Genomic DNA, 23,114 nt, shown 5'->3' on the forward strand with positions numbered 1-23,114 from the left:
AGGTATTAAACAAAATCATATATATTTCCCTTCCACGATACCCTGGTAGCATATTGACAGCTGTAAATTAAACTCAGCTTCTACTTACCGTGATCATCAGCGCAAGTGGACCTCCGTAAATGATGAGACAGAATCCACTGATCATGATCCATGTAAAAATTCCTCGTATTACCCAGTTTCGCCATCTGAAAAAAGATGATAGGGGTATGTTTGTTAAAATCTATGCTTAGTAGATTGAAAGTTCTATGGAAATCCAACAATGGAAATTTTGTTACGAGGGGATAGGGGGTTAATTCCATTTTTCGCGTTACGTAATAAAAAACGCTAGGGAGCTGGATATTAAATCAAGCTAATTATTGCCAACAAAATACCAACATAATTTATATTAATATAAATTATGTTATATTAAAATAAATTATGCTGCACTCGTTGACTGGTTCTTTTGAAAAAGCGGAGTTTTAAAATAAGCCATGGATCTTTTTTGTGAACCGTGATTCGTTGCTCATTCTAGTGAATCGGTTCACTATTTTTTGCCCATCCCATTGTTTAAAACCACGCATGCTTAAAGCCACTTTAAAACAGATTTTGTAGTGAAAATTCATCAAATATTATCAAATGTTGGTCAATAAAGCAATGTCAGACAGATACACGTCACGCGAACAGTAAAATTATTAGTGCCTTCTTTATCACTTTGAAATTGGAGCATAAACACTAACTACCTAACAATGAAGGAACTGTCTAATCTAATCTAATCTAATCAGACCCTAGCGCAGCCAATCTTTCGAAGGGATCCTGGAGAGTGCCTTAGGTTAGATGACGCCTAGCACTCTTCTTGTCATTTATTAACATTTGTAGTGCGCCATTGCATTAGAATGCATTGAAACATCACAAGCGTTAAAGCGGCCAGGCCTACTGCGTAAAGCCGTATCGCAGAGATGACTCGTAATTGGGTTGAGTTTGAGCACAGAGTGTTCGAACAACAACACAATTCTGAATCGACAGGGGAGGAAGAAGCGTGGGGACACACCACCATACGCTCCGAGATTTTGGTTGTATTCGTTGGGAGCACCATGCTAAGAAGGTTTGGTACTCCGGGACCCTCTGGGATGGGACATTGTATTTCCACGAATGCCCTGCACACTATTTGCCGTGGTTATAGCGCCTCAACTCGCTCTCTGTAACACAGTATTCCTAATTCCAGTCCAAGCTCACCAAGTCGTCATGGCCTAGTGGTTAGCATTTTTGCTTACCAATCCAAAAGACGGAGGATCGAACCCCGCCTCGAGCGACTTTGATTTTTCGTTCATATTCATCATTTCAAATTTATGTGTTCTTAACTTTCTCGTTGGGAGCAGATGGGAATCGAACCCAGAACCATTCGCTTACAAAGCGAACACCGTAACCAGTCAGCCACGGCCGCTCCCTCTACCTAACAATGAAGGAACTGTGTTTTAAAACTTTTTAAAATGGTGAAATTGATTTTAAAATTTTGAAAATGTTTTTATTGAAAAGTTTATAAAATTTAAGTTTTGTTTTTTGACATTGAAAATCGAACCAATAAGTTGTCAAGATATCATCAGATCAGTAAAGAAAAGAGAGGGCTAATTTAGTGACACCGATAAATACTCATTTTTTACAATAAAGAAAGCTGTAACTCTGGATCCGGATGACCGATGTACAAGGTGTACCCATGTCCATTTTTGACGATTTCGAAATCATTTGATTTTGCCTTCCTCACTGAGGTAAGGCTATAATCCTGCTCTGAAAATGAACTTTTTATTAAAAGCTCCTAGACCCACCTTCATGTATACATATCGACTCAGAATCGAAAACTGAACAAATGTCTGTGTGTGTATGTGTGTGTATGTGTGTATGTGTGTGTATGTGTGTGTGTATGTGTGTGTATGTATGTATGTGACCAAAATTCTCACTGAGTTTTCTCAGCACTTACTGAACCGATTTTGATCGAACCAGTTGCATTCGACTTGGTTTAGGGTCCCATACATCGCTATTGAATTGTTTGAAGTTTCGATAAGTAGTTCAAAAGTTATGTATAAAAATGTGTTTTCACAAATATCCGGATCTCAATTATATGCATGTAAACGATGTCCGGAACCATCATCCGACCCATCGTTGGTTAGGTTATTGAAAGGCCTTTCCAATGAGTCCAAAACATTGAAGATCTGACAACCCTGCCTCGAGTTATGACCACTTAAGTGATATTTATGTACTTTTTTGAAGCCGGATCACACTTAAATGTATGTAAACTATGTTCGGATCCATCATCCGACCAATCAATGGTTAGGTAACTGAAGAATCTGGCAACCCTGTCTCGAGTTATGACCACTTAAGTTATATCTGTGTACTTATTTTTCTGGATCTAACTGAAATATGTGTCCAAACCACTCATATTACCCATTTTTGGTTAAAAAGTGAGGAAGGCATCAACCACATAGGTGGATTTAGTTAGTTTTTAATATAATGTTAGTGTATACTTTTGGGAAAACACATAAAATTCAGTACATTGTTCAGATACAGTACTTGTTCGGTAACTGGGCTGAGAACGTAGCCCAGTCACCGAATGCAGCTCGCTAACTGGGCTGAACAAAAAATAACGAGGGGGCCACCGATGCATGATATTTTCCTGATGAAATATCCAAATAAAAATTACTTAAATTTATTTACAATGCTTCTTTTCTATATTTCTTTGATTTTCTTGTCTGAAATTAAAAATTTATTGAACATGATTTTTGCATCCATTAACTCCTAGGTCATTTCGGTTTGTTTTAGTTTTTTGACGTTTGTCTGCTTTTTAACTGAGTTACGGCCCAGTTATCGAGCGCCCAGTTAAAAAGCAGCCAAACGTCAAAAAACCAAGACAAACCGAAATTAATTTAATTAAATTAATTAATTATTTTTTTCCCGTTTTTGTCATTTTTGCGTCTTTGCGCGCGGCGCGTCGAAAAATCCAGTTTTTATTTTCAAAATCATATCTCGGAATATTCGCAATTCGCAATTCGCAATTTTCAGTGTAAGAACGGGCCTTGACCGATCTTATGCACCAGGTTCCCGACGCACACACACTGCCCTTACACCTACATCTCACCCTTGCTCTGAGTCAGTACGAGCAGCACGCTAGAACACGCTTTGAGTGTTCGTGCCAGGCATGCACACCTTCTTTTCCGGTTACGCATTTTAACTCGGCCGGGGGTGGTACATTACGTAGGGTTTGATGTAAGTATAAGCGCCTAACCATTTATAGTGTGCCTATCAACTTTCATTAAAGCAAAAACTGTTTTATTTTTAGTTTGAATTCAAAAACTAGTTGTTATTTTACTGTGTATTGTTTTCTCCTGAAACCTTTCCTAGTGTTGAGTCGTGTTTATATGTTGCTATTTCTTTTGTCGCGGTGTTTTGTTACAATATTTTGGTCCTAAGCATTTTAGAAAAGTTTTTCAAAAATACAATAGTAATATTTGTGTTAATCCTTTAATCATTCCATAAATTGAGTAAGGGCTCGAACCTCACTTGCTTAAGAAAAAGGTGAAGTTTCAAAAAAATGGACAGTGAACGAAATATACTGTGTAAAGAATCAATAGTAAAAGAAAGATAGTAATTTATGAAGTAGATAAAGAAATTAACAAAATAGAGGTAACAAACAAGCTTAGATTGTATTGAGGGCAATTTACAGGGAAGATGAGAAATTATTCAAATAGATAAATAAAGGAAAAGGCACATGATAAACAAAATTGACATCGCTGCCAAATTAAGGGAAAGCAGACAGTTTGTTACAGCAGCATCAATTGGTAAAATAGAGTGGAAAAGCGTTGAGAAATAAGAGAATCAAATAAGTAAAATCGAAATCAAACGGAGGATAGTAAGCAGAAGCCGTTTTAGAAAATCAGTGAAACAAAATAAACAGAAGATAGCTGTTAGCTGAAATGGAAAGAAGAGAAACCCCGTTCTGCGATGCTCAGGTACATCCACAGCAGTTGACTCAACATACTGCGAATCAAAACAATACCGTCTACAATCACAAATTACTTCCCTTTCCCACATTGACGCGCCCCTTTCTTCTAGCCGTCTCTACTCTGACCCTCGCTGGTCAAAGGTTTACGAGTCGTTTCCACAGGCCACCAGCTAGGTTACACCTTGTCATCATGATGACTAAACCAAGCCAACGTGGAGGTAAGAAAATAGGACACTTGCAAGGAACCAGAGCCATGCTGTTTTGTCCAAACAGCACTACGGATGTAGTTGGGCTCCTTCTGGGATGTTCCTCGCCTGGGTGTGTCAACCAACGAGTATCATCAGTATCATGCACCCTTGGCCTGCAAAATCATATCTCGGAATATTGGAAACATAACTTTACCATTTTTTGATATGTTATGTAAAACAAGCCTAACCCGACAAACTTCGTCTTGACCTTTTTTTGTTTCTTGACGTTTATAGTTTGTTTGTTTATTCAGCCTCCTGTGATCAAAATTTGATTATACGTCAATTTTCCCATACAATCTGCAGATGTCCGGAATCGGACCCAGAGTGACCAAAGTGGCAATTTTTTAGCATATAAATCTTCCTTGGGCTTACACGGACCTAACGCAACAAAAAGCGCCTCGATCCGACGTTCCGTGCTCAACTGATTCGCGTTCGAACAAAACCAGCGAAATTTTGTACATAGAGGCAGGGGGGGCAGAATGGCCCGCCTAAGTAAAATGCGCCAAAAACCATAGAAAAACATGAAAACTTACGAATTCAGTGTAGTAGGCTTATGCTTTGGGATGTTCCCTTCAATGTTGTATACTTGGTTGATGAAATTTTTTAGCTTAAAACTATTTTTGAGCAACTTTAAAAAAAAAAGTTTTTTCGACTACTTTTCTAGAGTGCGGGGCAGAATGGACCACACTGCGGGGCAGAATGGGCCACCTTAGAAAACAAGCCATTTCGTCTAATACAACGTTGAAGGGAGATAATAAATGACTTAAGGTACCTTTCTAACATAGTTTCCATGAAGTTAGACCACTTTAATAAAAATAGTCACTTACCAAAACAAACATTTTTGAAAATAGTGTTAATATGTTGAAAAAGGACACTATTTTTACAAATAATCATCAAAACAACTAAAAAATCAACTAATGTTGCATTTAACGTTATTTTTGAACCTACCAGGAGTGAAATAATCCATTTAATCCAAATTTCATAACTTTTGGTTGTTTTTATAAGGCAGGATAAGGGTGGTCCATTCTGCCCCCAAGTGGATTTTAATTTAACACTTCCACCACCAAGCCTCTAAATGATTTTAAGGTTCCGTTGTTGTTTGTATACCTTGGTAGTAACATCTAGTATCGTTATAAGCATTGAGCAAACTTTTTCAAACAATCCAACTGTCCAGAAAGCTTATTTAAAAACCTCGAAATAAACAACAATTGCGTGGTTTTTCCAATAAATTTACATTTTTGCTCATATTTCGAAAAATACAATGAATTCAAACGTCGTTTTCGGTATGGTGATGTTATTTGACGTCCTTTATAAGACCCTTGCCTTACAATTGGTCTAAATCCATTCTAAAGCCTAATACCAAGGGTGGCCCATTCTGCCCCCCTGGTCCATTCTGCCCCCCTGCCCCTATATAGATTTTCCGAGGAATCCGATAAAAAAAAATTCAGACATAGGTTCTTTGGTCCCGAGACCAAGGGTTACCAGGTCTGAATAAAAAAAGATTCATCTGGCAACCTGGCATCCCTGCCCGAGACCTTCAAAAGAGCATTTTAAGCATTTTAATTTCATTTCACCTTTCCATATGTTAGGCTAGATTTTAAAAACTTTTTACTATTTTGCTTTAAAAGGCCAACTTATCATCTTTCATTTGCGTATAAGACAACTAAAATCGGTTGAAATGGTGCGGAGTTATGATTTTTTGAAAAGTGTGGTTTTTGCTAAAATCAACGAAAATTGGCATTTTTCGAACCACCCTAACACGACGTAGGTCACCCTAATGGCCGAACAAAAAAAAATACGGGTCTAATTATTTCGGCTCATGCTGTTTTCGTGGGGAATTGCTGATACATAAAAGTAGCTATAACTTGAAAACGGTACATTTTATCAAAAAAATGAAAAACATTGTTCGATTGCAAATGTGATTTTCTGTTTGAAATTTTTTTTAATGATTTTATCGTCCAGGTTTTCTATAAAATAGTGAAATTTTGAAATTTCTTTCGAATTAATTATATAAAAGAGCTACAATGCCGTAGGAAGGTTAACTTGATGCAAATATGTAGATATTTATTCCCTGAAAAAACTTTATCAAAATGTCAGCAATTTCGAAAACAAATTCAATCTTTTATGTCATCCAACATCTCAAAATATACCTTTGTCCGCAGAAAACAACTATTGGTCACAATTTAAAGCATGCACTTTTGACGTACTCGAAGGTGATGACGCAAAATCTCGCTCTCAACCTCGACGTGCAAAATGTTTATCACTTCCAAACAGCCCGTTGTGGGCAACGCAATGAACCTATTGGCTTGCAAAAAATAAAAATGCTACAAATGTAGAGTTTTTTTAAAGGTCCTAAAAGCTTAATTTTTTTCATATGTTTATAGATTTTTTTCAAAGAAAAACTCTAGAATTTGTGTTGTAAAATAGTAAAAAAAAAGGCAAAAGATCGTACAATTTATTGCAACTACGTCAAAATAAGTTAATTCTGACGTCACATAACGTACGCATTCTGTTCCCACCTTAAGGGTAGCCAATGGCGTTGCAGTCAGTGTGTCGTCTCGCCGCCACACCACCCCCAAACTGAAGGGTCTAAATTTAAACTGGCGGCGCTGTGCAATATGGCCTCCACAACTTCGCACGTATCTTTTTTGCTGGGTTGTAAACTGGTCAAGATTTTCTGCTTTCACTAAACCACACACAAGTAAAAATACTCAAGGTATGTATTGACACCGTCATACAGTGACGTCAGCATAAAACCACCGAATTTGTTGTGAACTTAGAATTACAGAAACGGTTTAGACATGCTTACGTGCAACGCGCGCGTTTTCAAGTTCACCGAAAGTGACTTCGCGTCACCACCACCAGCAACGATGGGCATGACTTCCGATTGTCTAATCTAATTAAGTGTTATTCCACCCATTCACGGCATGGGCTACGTGTGAGGTAATCTTTCTAACATTATGAAAAAGCGAAGAAATGATTTCGTTCTAAGTATTTCTTGAATCAAATTTATCATACAAATCAAATTTTTTATAAGAAAATTTAAAACTTCTGGTAGATGCGCCGTTGCTGTTCACCCAGACACATAAAATAAAGGTTCGCGGCAACAGCAACAGGTAATGCAACACTCTCATTAAGGTCGATTAATGTGGTAATTAAATGCCTCTTTTTGTGCACACATAGAGGCGGCACACAGTACGGTGCCCGCGAAGAAGGTCTACGACTCCGAAAGTGGCTCGTTCTAAGCAAAGGTGGTATCGCCATATGAACCGTGAAATGACAGTTGCTGCTGGGTGGAACCACCGTTATGGGTTTCTTTGTTGGAAGCAGTTTTATCGGGTTTTAGGTTATGATTTTGCTCTGAAGCAAGTTTGCAGCTTTTTAAAATATGAAATAAAATTTATTTTAATACTGAACAAAATTCTAACTGTATTATACCATGTTATGTCCAACGCTTTGCAAATCCAAACAACTATTTGATAATAAGTTGCACCGGATGTTACACTACATGGTAACAATACAAATGAAACACGTTATCAATTAGATTACAAGTACTCCGGTGTGGACTCATGATAAAAATTTACACTATTGAAACTACAAGAGTTAGGCAAGACCGCTATTTTTAATGCCATTATTTCATGTCTGCTCATATAAAATATGCTGATTTTTTTTAATTTCGAGCAATGGTTTGAACATTTTAAAGAATAAATGAATATAAATGCATTATTGCGTGTTATGATTGGTGTAAAAGAAAAGTTTGGAAGAAATTACTTTTCTTACACTCTTGATTCTTGATTTTATAATAAATTACTTTTTCCCGGGAAGTAAAAATTGGATGCTCTACCCAGGTAAACAATTTTTAATAAAAAAAAAACAAATTTAATGGCAAGATTTTTTTACAGTTTTATAATGTCAGCAATTCCCCACGAAAACAGCATGATTCGAAAAAAAAAGTTCTCCGATCGGGCTCAAAATTTTTCTGGGGGATCCTTGGCCGAAATAATTAGACCCGTATTTTTTTGTTTGGCCATTAGGGTGACCTACGCCGTGTTAGGCTGGTTCGAAAAATGGCAATTTTCGGCGATTTTCGCAAAAACCACTTTTTTCAAAAAATCATATATCCGCGCCATTTCATCCGATTTTAGCTGTCCTAGACGCAAAAGAAAGGTGATTAGTTTGGCTATTTGGGAAAAATAGTAAGAAGTTTCAAAAATCTAGCTTAATATTTGAAAAAGTTGAATGAAAACATAAAATGCTGTTTTGAAGGTCTCGGGACCAAAGAGCCTATGTCTGAAAATATTTTTATCGGATTCCTCGGAAAATTTCACATAACATATCAAAAAATGGTGAAGTTATGTTTTCGATACTCTGAGATACTATTTTTGAAAATAAAAACTGGGGTTTTCGATGCGACGCGCGCAAAAATGGGAAAATGACGAAAACGGGAAAAAATCGACTTTTTTCACTAAAACTGCGATAACTTTAAAATGTCAGCGATGACCTATACATGTTAGGGTACCAAAATTTTCGTAATTAAAAGACGCAACTTTTAGGTCATCGCTGAAAAATCCAGTTTTTTTTTTCAAAAAATCCTATCTCAGAGTATCGAAAACATAACTTTACCATTTTTTGATATGTTATGTGAAATTTTCCGAGGAATCCGATAAAAATATTTTCAGACATAGGCTCTTTGGTCCCGAGACCTTCAAAACAGCATATTAAGTTTTCACAAGACCTTTTCAAATGTTAAGCTAGATTTTTGAAACTAATCACCTTTCATTTGCGTCTAGGACAGCTAAAATCGGATGAAATGGCGTGGAGATATGACTTTTTGAAAAAAGTGGTTTTTGCGAAAATCGACGAAAATTGCCATTTTTCGAACCACCCTAACACGGCGTAGGTCACCCTAATGGCCAAACAAAAATATACGGGTCTAATTATTTCAGCCAAGGATCCCCCAGAAAAAAATTGAGCTCGATCGGAGAACTTTTTTTTCGAATCATGCTGTTTTCGTGGGGAATTGCTGATGTAATACAATTTTGTAGAGTAAGTAAAAACTTCAAATATTACATTTAATTTTTAAACTTTGTATTTTCCCAGTGATTAGGGGTTTTTTACGAAAAGTTTAACTTCTTTTGTTTTATGTTTTTATTCATTATTTTTTAAATACTTTCAAATATGAATTTATCTTGTTAAAATTTTGTTCATTATATTGAGGACAATGCAAATATTTGAAAAAAGAAAATGTTTTTCGATCCTGGCCAAAGTCGACGAGGAGCCAACAAAATAAAAAAAGTATAAAAAAAAGTTCGTTGTCCCGCCCGTGTGGATCAATCGGACCGCGCACTGGACTCACAATCCGGAGGTTGCTGGTTCGAATCCCGCGGCGGGCGCTCTAAAATTCTTTGTGTAAATATGGGTATTCGGCGCCGTCGCTCCGTGCCATACTTTCATACACTTAGGAGCCCAGGGCGGCGAAGTCCTTGTAGATAAAAAGGAAGACACTAGTGGTTTGTACTAGCAATGGTGGCCGACAGCTATAAAGTCAACTTCGTTTTTGTTTTATAAAAAAATTAAATAACAACATTTCAATGGAAAAATTGTTGGAAAAAGCATTATATAAATACATTTGCAAACAAAAGTTTTCAAAAAAAAGTAAGATTTGACGAAAAAACCTTGTTGCTGTACTGTTTATCGGAAATTCACTTAAATTCGAATAAATTTTAATTTATTTCTTCTTATTGCACGTAAACTTCCATTAAAATGTTAAAGTTTTTTTGAAAAAAAAAGCTTTTGCCTCCAGATTTTTGTAGCCGATTTTGATTGACAGGGGTGACACAAACTATGGAAAATATTAGCATTATTATTATTAGGGGAGAGTGGGGAGACTTGATCCCCGGGGACACTTGATCCCAAGCCTGTATCTCGTCAGCATGTGGGTAAAACAATTAGCTTTGTTCTAGAAAGTTGTGCGAAATTAACTAAAACTCATTGTAGAAAACAAAGAAAAAAATTAAAAAATGTTTAGATTGAGTTACACACATTTTTCCATAACGAGCTGCAAAAAACTTCCAAGAGATCTTTTTTTCTTTGTTTTGATATGTATAGAAAACACTCAAAAATTATTCAAAAAAATATTTTTTATACATGAATTGCTTGATAAACTTATCAACTCCAAAACCCTTACGCATTTCATGTTGAATTTATCGTCATACTATTTTTACAATCAGTTGTTGAAAAAAGTGCGTTTAGGGAGACTTGATCCCTGCATTTTTACAGTCACTGGAATCAGCCTCAAGATTAATTAATTGGGCTGGGCTTTCATACATAGTTTCCTTTAGTATAGTTGTACATAACTTACTGCAGTTTGAACCTTTTTTCAAAAGTTTTGTAAACAAAAATTTTCAGCTTTTGTAAACATGCTTAATTTTGTTCTAAAAAATAATATTTTAAGTTTTCAAATATTTTACATACTAAACTTGTTATATTTTGAACACAAACGTACAGGTTTTATGTCAAATTGCTGTAACTTATAGAAAATTAAAAGTTTGGATGAAAAAGAAACATTTTGCTTAAGATTTCTTCAAAATGTTGAAAGGGGGATCAAGTTACCCCTAACATTTTTAAAATGCCGGTTTAAAATATTTTTTAAAAACGCTTGGCATGACTCGAAGAGTTCCTCTGATGAAATACCCTTATTAACTAAACATAGTTGAATGTTTAAGCTTTCAATTCATGCAAAAAGTTTGTAGTTTTGTGAGAAATTGACAGAGTTATGTGCGATACAAAAAAAGGGGATCAAGTCTCCCCACTCTCCCCTACTGCTAATGTTAAGTCTGTTCTAGCTCCTAAAATTATTTTGTATTGCATTTTTGGTGTTTTCCATATTTTCCGAGACACATTTTAGTTTTTTGTGTGTTTTACACATTTTTAAACGTTAAATGGAATCATTTACTATCGAGTTGCAACTTATTAGCTTAAAATATTGTTTTGGACTAAAAATGTAATAATTTGATAAATGTTGAAAATATCTTCAAATTTCACATTTAAATAGTTCTTTGAATGTTTGATTTGTTAAATGTTGTTCATATGTGATGATTTCGGATTGTTTCCCCAAGTCATTAGAAAGATTGGAATTTTATATTTAATTAAAACAATGTTAAGTTCGAAGTCCGTCTACACAGTAAAAAATTGTGTTAATTTGGAAGCTGTATTTTGGAAGGTTGAATATTACCTCTTTTGTGATGTGATTTTACCTCAATTTAGACTGAAAAGTAACATTACACAAGAAAAGAGGTAATATTACATGATTCCTGCCTTAAGATATTAAAGAGTATAGAGACCACACATTACGTTCCGATCAACTGCTCTGACGAAATTGGCTTAGAGCGGCTTCCATAGTTTAACACTGCTCACGAAGAGGTGGGCAAAAAAAGATCGATTCGCTCAAAGAACCGGTTCACTAAAAAGAACGAACGAACCGTGGCTCACAAAAAAAAGAGCCGTGGTTCTTTTTGAACCTGAGCAATTCTCTGAGATTTCGGTCATTCGATTTTTTTTGTATTTTTTAATCCTGCTGAAATTTTTGGTGCCTTCGGTATGCCCAAAGAAGCCATTTTGCATCATTAGTTTGTCCATATAATTTTCCATACAAATTTGGTAGCTGTCCATACTAAAATGTATGTGAAAATTCAAAAATCTGTATCTTTTGAAGGAATTTTTTGATCGATTTGGTGTCTTCAACAAAGTTGTAGGTATGGATATGGACTACACTGAAAAAAAATGATACACGGTAAAAAAAATTTGGTGATTTTTTTATTTAACTTTTTGTCACTAAAACTTGATTTGCAAAAAAACACTATTTTTATTATTTTTTTTATTTTTTGATATGTTTTAGAGGACATAAATGGACAAACTAATGATGCAAAATGGCTTCTTTGGGCATACCGAAAGCACCAAAAAAGTTTCAGCCGGATTAAAAAATACAAAAATTAAAATTAAAGAAAAAAGACCGATTCCGTAGAGAACTGCTCACCTCCGTCCTTTTGAAAGAACCGTTCCATGATGGAATGATTTTAAAACTTGTGTCTATTTTGAAGATTATAAATATATTTCAATGAATTTCCAACAAATCGCAGTGCTTTTAATTGAAGCCAAGTTTTTCAGAATTGTCCCACGGGTTACTTTTTCAAGTACTTTAGGATAAAAAAAGGCGACCGCAAAGACCTATAGTTTTCAAGCGAATCTTCTCGGGTTTATTTTTCTTTTCTCAAATAATTTTTGAAAGTCCAATAAAAAAATCACACCATTCTTAACAAAAAATCTCTTCATCAAAATTTAAAAAAAGACGAAAGATCCGTCCAAAGGAATCGCTCATTTTAATGAACGAGCGAAAATAAGCGGCTCCTAAAAAAGAGCGGTTTTGTCCACCTCTACGTATTCAGAGAGCAAAGAGTGGAACACGCGAGTGTGTAAGCACAAAAACGTGATCGGCTAGATTCAGCGCTGAGAGTATCAGGAAGGAAAGAAGAACAATGATCTTTGGGGCATGAGTTTTGAAGCATGATAATTGTTGTCACAAAGACCTGAGAGTTTGATAGTTTAACCACATGCTTATGTTTATTCATAAAACATTTGTTTACGAAATTATCAAAATATCTGTAAATCTAGAGAGGGTTGTATGAATGATTTAATGTCTTTAGAAAATTAAATTTTATGAGAATATTTTTTGAAAATTTAGCAGATATGTTTGATTTATTACCAAAGAATCAGGTTGAGACAAAAAATGCAATGATCAACAGAAAAATCAAATTCAAGAAGACCGATTATAACATGTGAATTTCCCCTATTACAGTTAAAAAAACATCTAGCAAAAAACATTCTTACCTGTCCGGCAGTCCACTTAGCGCTTGCCCCAGGACTTCCGGGGTTTTGTTTGTCCCTTGGGGCAACGTTTTGGACATTTCTTCCACATATTTCTCTTCCGGTAGCTTTTCCTCCTCGGAGTCAATCTATTGAGAACAAAAAAAGAGAGAAAAAACAAATCATTTAGCTCAAGGTATAACTCAATTGCAATGCAAATTGACCGGTTGTTAATTAGAGTATAGTGCCAACAACCAAACGGTGACGTGGAACAACAAAACAATGACTAGCAATCACCACGTCTGTCATCGAGAGGAACAAAAAAAGAAGAGAAGATTAATTCACCCAAGTCTACGCGGAACATGCGTTACACGCTAGACTTTGAACCCAATCACGCCTTTCCCAAGTCGAACCGAGATTGACTCTTGTGGTGCTTCTCTCACGAAGGTTCTACCACATCAGCTGAGGCAAAAATATAAATAATCCTCGGTGCTCTCGTGTTGGGGGCGCTTAGAAGAAAGTAGAAGGGAAAGTCTCTGAATGCTTATTCATCTGTGGAATTCTATCGGGTTTCACAGAGCTGCGATCACATTACATTCTTCATTCATTTTGTTTTGCTTTATCTTATCGTAGCAAACTGCATGAGCTAGACATCTCTTCCCCCTCTTTGACCGCGCTGAAACAAAGCAATTATGGAATCTCTCTCGCGTGTTTTGACGAATTTGTGTTCCATTCAGCACTCCTTGGGGCATAATTCGTCAGCAACTTTTCTGGTTTAGATTACAGATTACGTCTAGCTAGACAGTAACAAATTTAAACGTTATTTGTCATGAAATTGGGAACTTTGTGTTAATACTCAAAAAAAATTATACTGCCACAATGTTTAGATTACATTTTGTTCATTTTTAACTGTGCAACATGCGATAATCGCAACGAAAGGTTGAGAAGCAAGACTGGTATCAATTCTTATCGCAGCAAGTGACGTAACAACACATCGGACGATTATAGCACATGGGTTATATTTGTTTTGGTAAATCGTATCAACAAGTTGTGCTTGTCATTTGAAGCATGCTAGATAGAATTAAAGTAGGTCAAATTGGAAAAAAATACAGTTTCAAGTTTACTACAATTGTTCTGAAATTGGAAACATTTTTTGTACAACAGGGAAAACACTGCATTTTAAAACAACATTCATTGTAATTAAGTGTATTGCGCCGGCAAAGTGTTGACCAAACACGAAAGTATATATAAAATAATGGCTTTGTCGTACTGGTCCCAGTGTACGTGGTGTGAAAGCACACAATCCCATTTGTGATTCATGGTTGAACCCATTCTAGATGCAAGCAAAGATTTCGTTATTATAGCGCCAAACAATTGCAAAGTGCACCGTGCAAACAAATGTGGACGCCATCCTTAAATAACGTAGCATTTTTCTGCCTTTTTATAAATTGAGTTAAATCTTTCAAATCTTTCGAATACCTTTCTAATCTCTTTAGAAGATAAAATTTTAGAAAAAGTTTTTTTGACCAAAAACTTTTTTGTTGCTTTTTCATTTCCGGTTATTCAACTTTGCAAATTTTTGAGAATTTGTCAAAAAAAAAAAACAATTTAAATAAGTTTTGCCGGGCAGTGCTAGTTTCGTTAAATGATTTATCAATTGTGAAATTGATAAGTGATAATAAGGATAATTTCAAAAAAAATAAAAGGTCAAAATAAATATTGCTTCAAATACTGTCCAGGGATGGAATAATCGTAAAACAACTTTTTCACTTGCGCACTTCATTACCCGCGAAAGAGAGAGGAGGCGAATCACGCAAAAGAAAATAGCTCCCGAACTTCTTGAATAAAATCAATCAGTTGAAGATATTGGTGAATTTCTTTGCTAGCAAATCTTAAAATTATTTATTTCGTTTTGTTTACACACATTGATTTTTTAAATTCCTTTTGATTTCGATTCCTTTCCGATTTTTTTGTCTCTTGATGAGCGTCAAATGATTTTGGAGCGCGTGGTCGGTAAAAAAAATATTCGGGGTGAAAAGTGATTTTTTTTGTGCCTTTTGTTTCGCATTTTTGTCGGGAATTGTGTGATGCGAGGAGAAGATTACCTTCGGGAAGTGCAGCGTCATCAGTGGATAATTGGCAAAGGGAGCGCGTGGTCGTAAAAAAAATATTCGGAGTGAAAAGTGATTTTTGTGATCTTCAAAGCCCTTCCTATATCATCGTTGATCGGAAGGCACGGCGTCGGGTGAATTGTGTTTTAATTTTTTGAATTGGATTTTTTTTTTGCGGTGAAAAAGCCATTTCTATAAAATGATCGAAAGACGCACTAACATTTTGGATTGTCGAGTTAATAGTGAAGCAAAAAACTGTGTGTGAGTGATTTTGTGTGTTAACCAGAAAGACCTTCCCATAGCATCGTAGCTCGGAAGGCTCGCCGACGGGTCTGTTATGAAAGTCCTCCCCATAGCATCGTAGCTCGGGAGGCATCGAAAAGCCAATACCTTATCCTACTAACTCAAAAAAAATTCAATCACGTGATGCTTGAAGGAGATGCTGTGGATTCAACGGTCTCAAGCGGTATCAACAAGTATATAGCGAAAAACTATGTGCTTGATGAGTCTGCAACTTCAACTATCGGACTAACATTCCTCCCTTTCGTTGAACTGCAGGCTTCTTGGGAGGGCGCCGGTATTGACTAATAAAGTAGGGATCTTCAGAGGTTAAACAGTGAACGGATGGTTGGCTCCCACTGATCATTTTTGATTCATTGTTTAACTTTGATCTGTCAATAACGGAGTAGCAGCTCATTGGCAGTCAACCATGCTCATGCTCATGCTCATGCTCTTGATGAGCGTCAAATGATTTTCTTTTTATGATGATTCTTCCATCGCTGCTACTGCCAAATTCTTTAACTATTTGAAGAATGCAGAATTTTAAAATATTTTAAAATCGCTATAAACTTGTAAGCAAAAATCGCTTCCTTAACACGTACCGTAAGCCGGGGTGATATTGAGAGCCGGGGTGACTTTGACAGGTTTAAGATTCTTTCGCAAAATGAACATAACAAATGTAACATGTACAGAATTTTATGGAACCATACTGACTGTGGTAGAGATGTGTTCAAAGTACTTCAAACAGAAATTTTCATAAAATTTCAAATAGTTTCAAATGCTTATTAACTATAATTAAGATACTATTATTTCAATATTCTAGAAGAATAATGATTTTCTTAATGAAAATGAGTTAAAATCGGGAAGTGGAATGCATTTTCGGATTCTTTGGCCAATTTTCCCCTACGAGAAGATAAAATTAGTTTCTAAATAATAAATTGCATGTGTTTATTTGACACAATTCGAGAGAATCTTCAAATTTATTGGCATTTTCAGTAGAACAAATTTCATGTAAATTCTTTCATCGTGATTCATATTCAGTTTAAAATGTAATATAAATCGATATTTTCATTGACACAAGTAGTTAAAGAAATTTTAGGACAAAATCTAACTTTTTATCAATTTTACCTGAAATTCATATGAATTTTGTTATAAAGTAATATATTTACTTAGCTAACTTATTAATAACATTGATTTCTTTTCCTAAAGACTATAGCATTAGGGTGTAATATGGTTGTATGGAAAAAAATAAAATTATCCAAATCTAATGAGCACAGCAACTTTTTAGTTCCTTTTGGGGTCCTAAACAACTCCACAAAGTTTGGGAACGGTTGGTTTAGTCCTCACTTTGCGCAAAGCGATTAAATTTTCTATGGGAATTTGTATGGGGAAACACATTTTTTTGGATTTTAATATTTATAAATTTCACGCATCACGCTGTACTTAAACCGGACTCATATTCGAATACTCTGAAAGATGCTCTACAACTTTCCCGAAGAGAGTATGGTGCTAACTTGCTCCTATAAAAAGATACAGCGTGTTCAAAACTCGTCTAAAACGTGTTTTTTGCTCGAAAATCACGTTTTAGACGAGTTTTGAGGACGTTGTATCTTCTTTCAGGAGCAAGTTAGCACCATACTCTCTTCGGGAAAGTTGTAGAGCACATTCCAGAGCATCCGAATATGAGTCCGGTTTTAGTACAGCGTGAAACTTGGATTTTTTAAATATTAAAATTCAAAAAAAATATTTTTCCCATGCAAATTTATATGGAAAATTGAATCGCTTTGCGCAAAGTGAGGACTAAACCAATCATTGCCAAACTTTGGGGAGTTGTTTAGGATCCCAAAAGGAACTGAAAAAATGCTGTGCTGGAAAATCGATTTTGATATTACACCCTACTGTAGCATCAACCTTAATAATGAAATTTGCAAACATAAAAACCGATTTTAACAAGAGAAACTATGTATCAAAGTCATCCCAGAATTTAAAATAAGAATTTCCAACGCAACTATATTTAAAAACAACATGGCTAAAACTTAAGATTGGCTATTGCAGATTTGACTTGAATGAGATTTTGAATGTTCAAATGTTTGCAATTCCGCAATTTCTTTACTTTATCGATTGAAAATATCTAGATTTTTTTTTGATTAGGTCGAAACATTCTCCAGAGTAGACGAATCTCTTCACACTCTTGGGCATAGTTGTTCCCCTTAACACGAATTTTATGTTTTTGAAAAAGGCATTGTAATGTATGTAATGAGTGATTTAGTTACAACCTAATATTTAGTTTAGTTAAATTGACCTATCAAATCACTGAAAGCGACATTTTTTAATCAATCACATTTCCATGAAGAATGATCCGAAACACTAAGCTGAAACCCTAAATCCCCCACGGGGTTACGAAATTCCCCGGCGTGTTACGGCTTCGGCGGCTTTCGCAATCCACCTAGTGCCTACAGCATATCCATCACAGCCCTCAGCTCGTGTGGGGGGTAGCGGTGGGGTTTCAATCGATTTCCAGGACACGACAGTAAATTCAATTAGTGAAATTGATAGTGTCGTCTGCATTGTCTAGGGACGACGAGGTGAACTTCCCAAGAGTTCATGGAGTTTTGATTGTATTTTACTTAATTTTATAAATTTTATCTAAATTTTATTTAAATTTTAATCAGTTTGGCAACAAAGTAATAAAATTTCAGCAATTCATTATGAAATTTATTTGATAGTGCTAGTGTCCCGCCCGTGTGGATCAATCGGACCGCGCACTGGACTCACAATCCAGAGGTCGCCTGTTCGAATCCCGCGGCGGGCGCTCTAAAATTCTTTGTGTAAATATGGGTATTCGGCGCCGTCGCTCCGTGCCATACTTTCATACACTTAGGAGCCCAGGGCGGCGAAGTCCTTGTAGATAAAAAGGAAGACACTAGTGGTTGGTACTAGCAATGGTGGCCGATAGCTATAAAGTCAACTTCGTTTTTTTTTCGCTAATTTTACATGTTTTGTAATGTAAGGACAAGGATGTCCTTGTGCCAAACCAAACCAAAGAGAGAGTGAAATCATTTTGCACAGCTGCTGGGAACAAATCTCTCCGGTGATGAATGAAAACACATTCGGGAGGGGGGATTAAACAGTGGGTTGAGGAGGGACATTCACCGGGCAGGCGCTCCATGAACCCAAACAGAGTGTGAGTGTGTGTGGCTCGCGGAATGTCGTTCCCCGAAGGAAGAAGCTTGGCTGGCGAAAGAGGGGCGAGGATGATACTGGCAAGAAAAATCGATAAATTTATCCCGTTTTTCGCGAGGAATGGAAAAATCCTGGATTTCTTTTCTGCGTAGTAAGCCTACTTACGTGGTCGGAGCTTTCGGCCGTGGTCGATTCCTGGGCGGGTTTCTGGCCTTTGTCGTCCGGTTTGAGCGAGGATTCCCCCAGGGAATCCCCCTCACCGATGTTCCGGCGTCGGATTTCCGCTTCCGCACTCATTTTTATTTGCTCTGCTTTGTTTTTTTCCTCTCGAGATCTAAGCAAACTGCTTGTTGTGCACTTTGACACTGCACTAAAACCTAGCACCTGCTGCTCAAACTAGTCGGTTCCACTAGTCTAAAGCTTGCTGAGACGACCTTTTTCCTTCACCTTGCACTTGACTTCCTTGCTCGAACTGGTTTCTACCCTCAGCAACCTTTGACTGTAACTTTGACTTGTCAAATTACGTAGATTTAACTGTAAAATTTCTTCTTTCAGTGATAAAATTGACTTCTTCACCATGCACTAATGTAATCAACCACGATTTGTCGCTTCAATTTGCCCAAGATGCTTCTCTGTTTACATTCGCCATCACACTGCTGCTGCTGCACAAACCTTGGCCAATCGGAGAGATTCTGAACGTTTTTGGGCGCTCCACCTTCCTCAAACTAAAGTTCGATACCGTAAACTTGGCTTTCACTAGCCGTTCGAGTATTGTTGTTTTTCGTTTTCTTCCCCGGACCGACTGCGGGTTCTTAACATTTAATTTACTTTTCCTTTGCTCGTTTTATGATCAGCCGAGACCGCACTCACAATCACAAACCACTTCTACACATTACCATCACCCAGACTAAACTGATTCTGGCTGGCCCAGTCTGACAGCAGTGTTGCCAGGCCTAGCGCGATGAGAAGAGAGCTCACATCGAATGAACTGAGGCACTTGTCTCTTTGCTCATTGACCAATATTTGTGTCATATTTTGCCTAAATGCGACACTTCAATTATGTTTTAGTAGTTCATAAATATAATATTTAATAATAATTACTATACAGTCCAGACTTGATTATCCGAAGGCCTTGGCAAAATTTCACTTCGGATATTCGAATCACGAGAAAAAAATGTTTTTCGTTATCTTATTTTTTATTGTTATGCTTCAGAATGACCCCTAAACTACTCTAAAGTGATTTAGAATTGTTTTAATCCAAGATTGCGGCCAAAATGGCCGCGTTGAAATATAAAAAAAAAACTTTTTTCATTTAACAGGCAATCTACGCTTCAAATTTGACTAAAATGGGGTCGCAGAAATCGCAAACCTTCGGATAATCGAGGCTTCGGATAATCGAGTCTGGACTGTATAACAATAATCATTTAATGATAACACAAAAAAAAATGTGTGAAAACAACAAAGTACATTTTAAAGCCTCTTAACAAATATCCCAATTTTTAAGAAAAAAATATATCCTAAGTTTTAATATAATTTAAAAAATAGATTTATTTATTAGAACTTAAAAATAACACAATTTCAATTAGCCTTATAATCCAAATTGATATGATAAACACAAAGTTGACTGTGCACTTGTAACTATAACTTAATATTCTTATCTACTCTCAAACTTCTCTACTTTTACTTGCATTCCAAAAGCGAAGAGAATGAATGGGAAAGAAGTAAATAAACAAATGTCTTTCAACCTCTCCTCATGAACTCGCGTGGTTGATCGCGTGAATGGAACGAAACGGATGAATGATTGAGGAAATGTTTTGAAATGTTTCACTGCGATTCAACTTTGCTGTTACTTGGAAATACTTAAGGTTGCTGTATTTTAACAACAACGTGTCAAATTCGTTTAATTTTATATTTAAGAAAATGGAGTAATAAGCTGTTTCCAAAATAAAAATCTTTTTTTTACAAAATTTTCTACAAAATACTTAGATCAAGAAGACGAAATAATCGAATTGTTATCGATTTAATCGCGAACATTTCAATAAGCGCTATAAGTCATTTACATGACCCTTTTGAAATAATATGAATGATTGACCGGAAATTTACAATTTTGAATGGGCCAGGACGCGTTACGATGCTCGTTGTAGTTCTTATTGGAATTACATAAATATATTAACTTAACTTTGCTAATTCCCTGTATATTTTTGAGAAAAAATCCAAATATTCGAGAGCAAACTAGCATTGATAAATCAAAAAGTGTTTGATTTTTTTAAATTGTTATTCTCACTTCAAGTATTATAGAGAAAATAACACGAGAAAAATTTCAATTATAGCAAAGATGGGTTCAGATTTTATTGGCCCTAATTTTTAAATTATGGAAAAATTTTGTGTGGCATGTAAATTTGCTTTCAAGTAAATTTATAATTTTCCATAAAGACACTTAGAGTTTTTAGATAGGAAAACATTCATAAACTAAGAGATTTTATTAAAATTGAGGGCTCCAAATAGGTTTCTAGGACAGTTAATTCTGTTCTTTTTTTTACTGCCAATATTTTACAAAAACTTGAAGGATTTTTAAAACGATTTTTCACTACCTCCTCAAATTGAATAAAATGCAAACCCTCCCGAGCAGACGGAAATAACGTGGAAATAACATTTTTTGATATTTGAAAATACTAGGCCAATAACATTTTATGTTATTTATAACAAGATTTGTTATTCACCGTTATGATTTTTTTGTTATTGGATTGTTATTGTAATAACAGACTTATAACATTTTGAGTTATTCTTCGAACAAATCTTTGTTTTTCTTTTTTGTTATTTTAACAACTAATCTGATCATCCCAGTAACAGTTGGAGTTATTCTTCCATAACAAAAAATGTTATTCCAAAGTTGTTTTGGCGTTCAACCAATATCAGACCAATAACAAATTTTGATATGATAACATAAACTGTTATTTATCTCTTATGCAGAAATGGATTTTGCAAGAATATTCCATAACACTTTTTGTTATTTTAAAAGTATTTGTTATTAAATTGGCATGAATTTTGTTATTACCGTCTGCCCGGGCTCACGAAAAATATTTGATAAATATGTTATTGATTCATATATTTCTGGCAGCTATGACCTTTAAGTTTAAAAACAAGTAAAGATAAAGATTTATATTTTTTACAAAAACGCATTGCAATGGCCAAATCCCCCCCCCCCCCCCTTCACCCCCCCCAGAGGGGAATTCCTCACCGGTTGAGAAAAACTGTACTAGGGGAACAGCATGTATTTCTATCGAGCACCTAATGTTGGCAAATACACAGATTCGGCTAAACAAAGGGAGAGAGTCTCAAGGTTCTCAACTCGAATTGCCACCCCCCTAAACCATAACGATTGCGAAACAATTTGATTTAAAAGTAAGAATTTGCAAATTGGATGGAATTGTGACCGTGTAATTAACCTGCCAAACAAACGAGAATTTGGTAGATGAAGGTAACGAAAAGATTTAAAAAAAAAATTTGGGCGATGTAAACTAAAGGTGGTAAAGCAGAGCGTCATCATCCAACAAACTTAGACCTAAATTGCCATCATGTAATTTGAAAACAACGTCTAATATTTTCAAACATTTTTATTTTCTGTTCACCACAGATCATTCCAATGAGCTCCTAAATGTGTATTTTCCTACGCGCCTACCGCGCCACAGAGTTCAACTCAGACTCTTACCCGAAGCTTAACTTGTCGTTTGGCCACGTTGTCCCCTGCCGGGAAAGGTGGCAGGTAATCGTCGGCAGGTTGTTCCTTCGGCACCACCAGCGGAGGCAAATAGTCATTTTCAACGGCTGGTTTCTCATAGTGGTACGGAGCCTGGAAGTCCTGGTGATCTGCGGTCAGCTGGAAGCTGGTTGGTTCTGGTTCATCGATATCTTCCGCTAGCAACTCTTCGCCAAACAGTTCCGCCACCTGAGCCGGATCGGTGTTGCGGGCTTGCAACTTGCGCAGCGGGACTGGGGATCGGAAGGGTTTCCGTTGGATCGTTTTCGACGACGGTTTCCGGCGCAATTCGCTGACGTCAGCGGCCACTATGAGAAGATCAACCAATTAGTTTAAGCGGAATTTTGAGGAATCAATATGTTACTTACCCAGGCAAACCAGCATTGAAAGAAGCAACAGTTTGGAGTTCATGTTGAAATGATGCTCGGTGGAATGTGTACCACTTTGGAGTGCCAGTCTGTCTGGCAGAACCGTTCTTATATACTCTCAATCGAACAATTCCAGAACAAATATTGAGCTAGATGGATAAGCTTTTCAGCTTGTTTGATTTTCTGCATGCTTCTTTATAGCCGTGAACCGCGGCAAAACTATGCTTGTTTTTACGAACGGATATGAACAATTTTGAGTAAATCTTTCAATCCAATTCAATTCAGTTTATTTCTTTAGTTTATCGACTAACAGTATAGTTTTGTAAGTGCAGTACA

At 36.1% G+C, this 23,114-nt stretch overlaps 2 protein-coding genes across 2 annotated transcripts in view; both read right to left on the reverse strand.

The window, feature by feature from the left end:
* Positions 1 to 19,575, reverse strand: part of LOC120418651 (phosphatidate cytidylyltransferase, photoreceptor-specific) — a 38,395-nt gene extending 18,820 nt beyond the window's left edge. Inside the window, exons 1-3 of the mRNA XM_039581094.2 lie at positions 18,819 to 19,575; positions 13,105 to 13,229; positions 89 to 185 (exon numbers count right to left, since the gene is read on the reverse strand). Coding sequence (XP_039437028.1) covers positions 89 to 185; positions 13,105 to 13,229; positions 18,819 to 18,950 — 354 coding nt within the window. The 5' untranslated portion in view covers positions 18,951 to 19,575. The remainder of the gene's footprint in view (positions 1 to 88; positions 186 to 13,104; positions 13,230 to 18,818) is intronic.
* Positions 19,576 to 22,233: 2,658 nt separating this feature from the next.
* On the reverse strand, positions 22,234 to 22,912 carry LOC120418687 (uncharacterized). Its single transcript, XM_039581149.2, has 2 exons — positions 22,779 to 22,912; positions 22,234 to 22,718 (listed from the first exon to the last, which is right to left on the reverse strand). Exons 1-2 carry the CDS (start codon positions 22,819 to 22,821, stop codon positions 22,351 to 22,353), a joined length of 411 nt encoding a protein of 136 aa, XP_039437083.1. The 5' UTR covers positions 22,822 to 22,912; the 3' UTR covers positions 22,234 to 22,350.
* Positions 22,913 to 23,114: the final 202 nt, after the last annotated feature.

The sequence above is a fragment of the Culex pipiens genome, chromosome 3, assembly GCF_016801865.2.
Source record: "Culex pipiens pallens isolate TS chromosome 3, TS_CPP_V2, whole genome shotgun sequence".
Classification (NCBI taxonomy): Eukaryota; Metazoa; Arthropoda; class Insecta; order Diptera; family Culicidae; genus Culex; species Culex pipiens.

Excerpts from the sequence above, each read along its gene's own strand:
- LOC120418687 (XM_039581149.2), bottom strand. The coding sequence starts at position 22,821 with ATGAACTCCAAACTGTTGCTTCTTTCAATGCTGGTTTGCCTGG. Across the intron at positions 22,719-22,778 it reads TTCAATGCTGGTTTGCCTGG|TGGCCGCTGACGTCAGCGAA; the intron begins GTAAGTAACATA and ends ATCTTCTCATAG.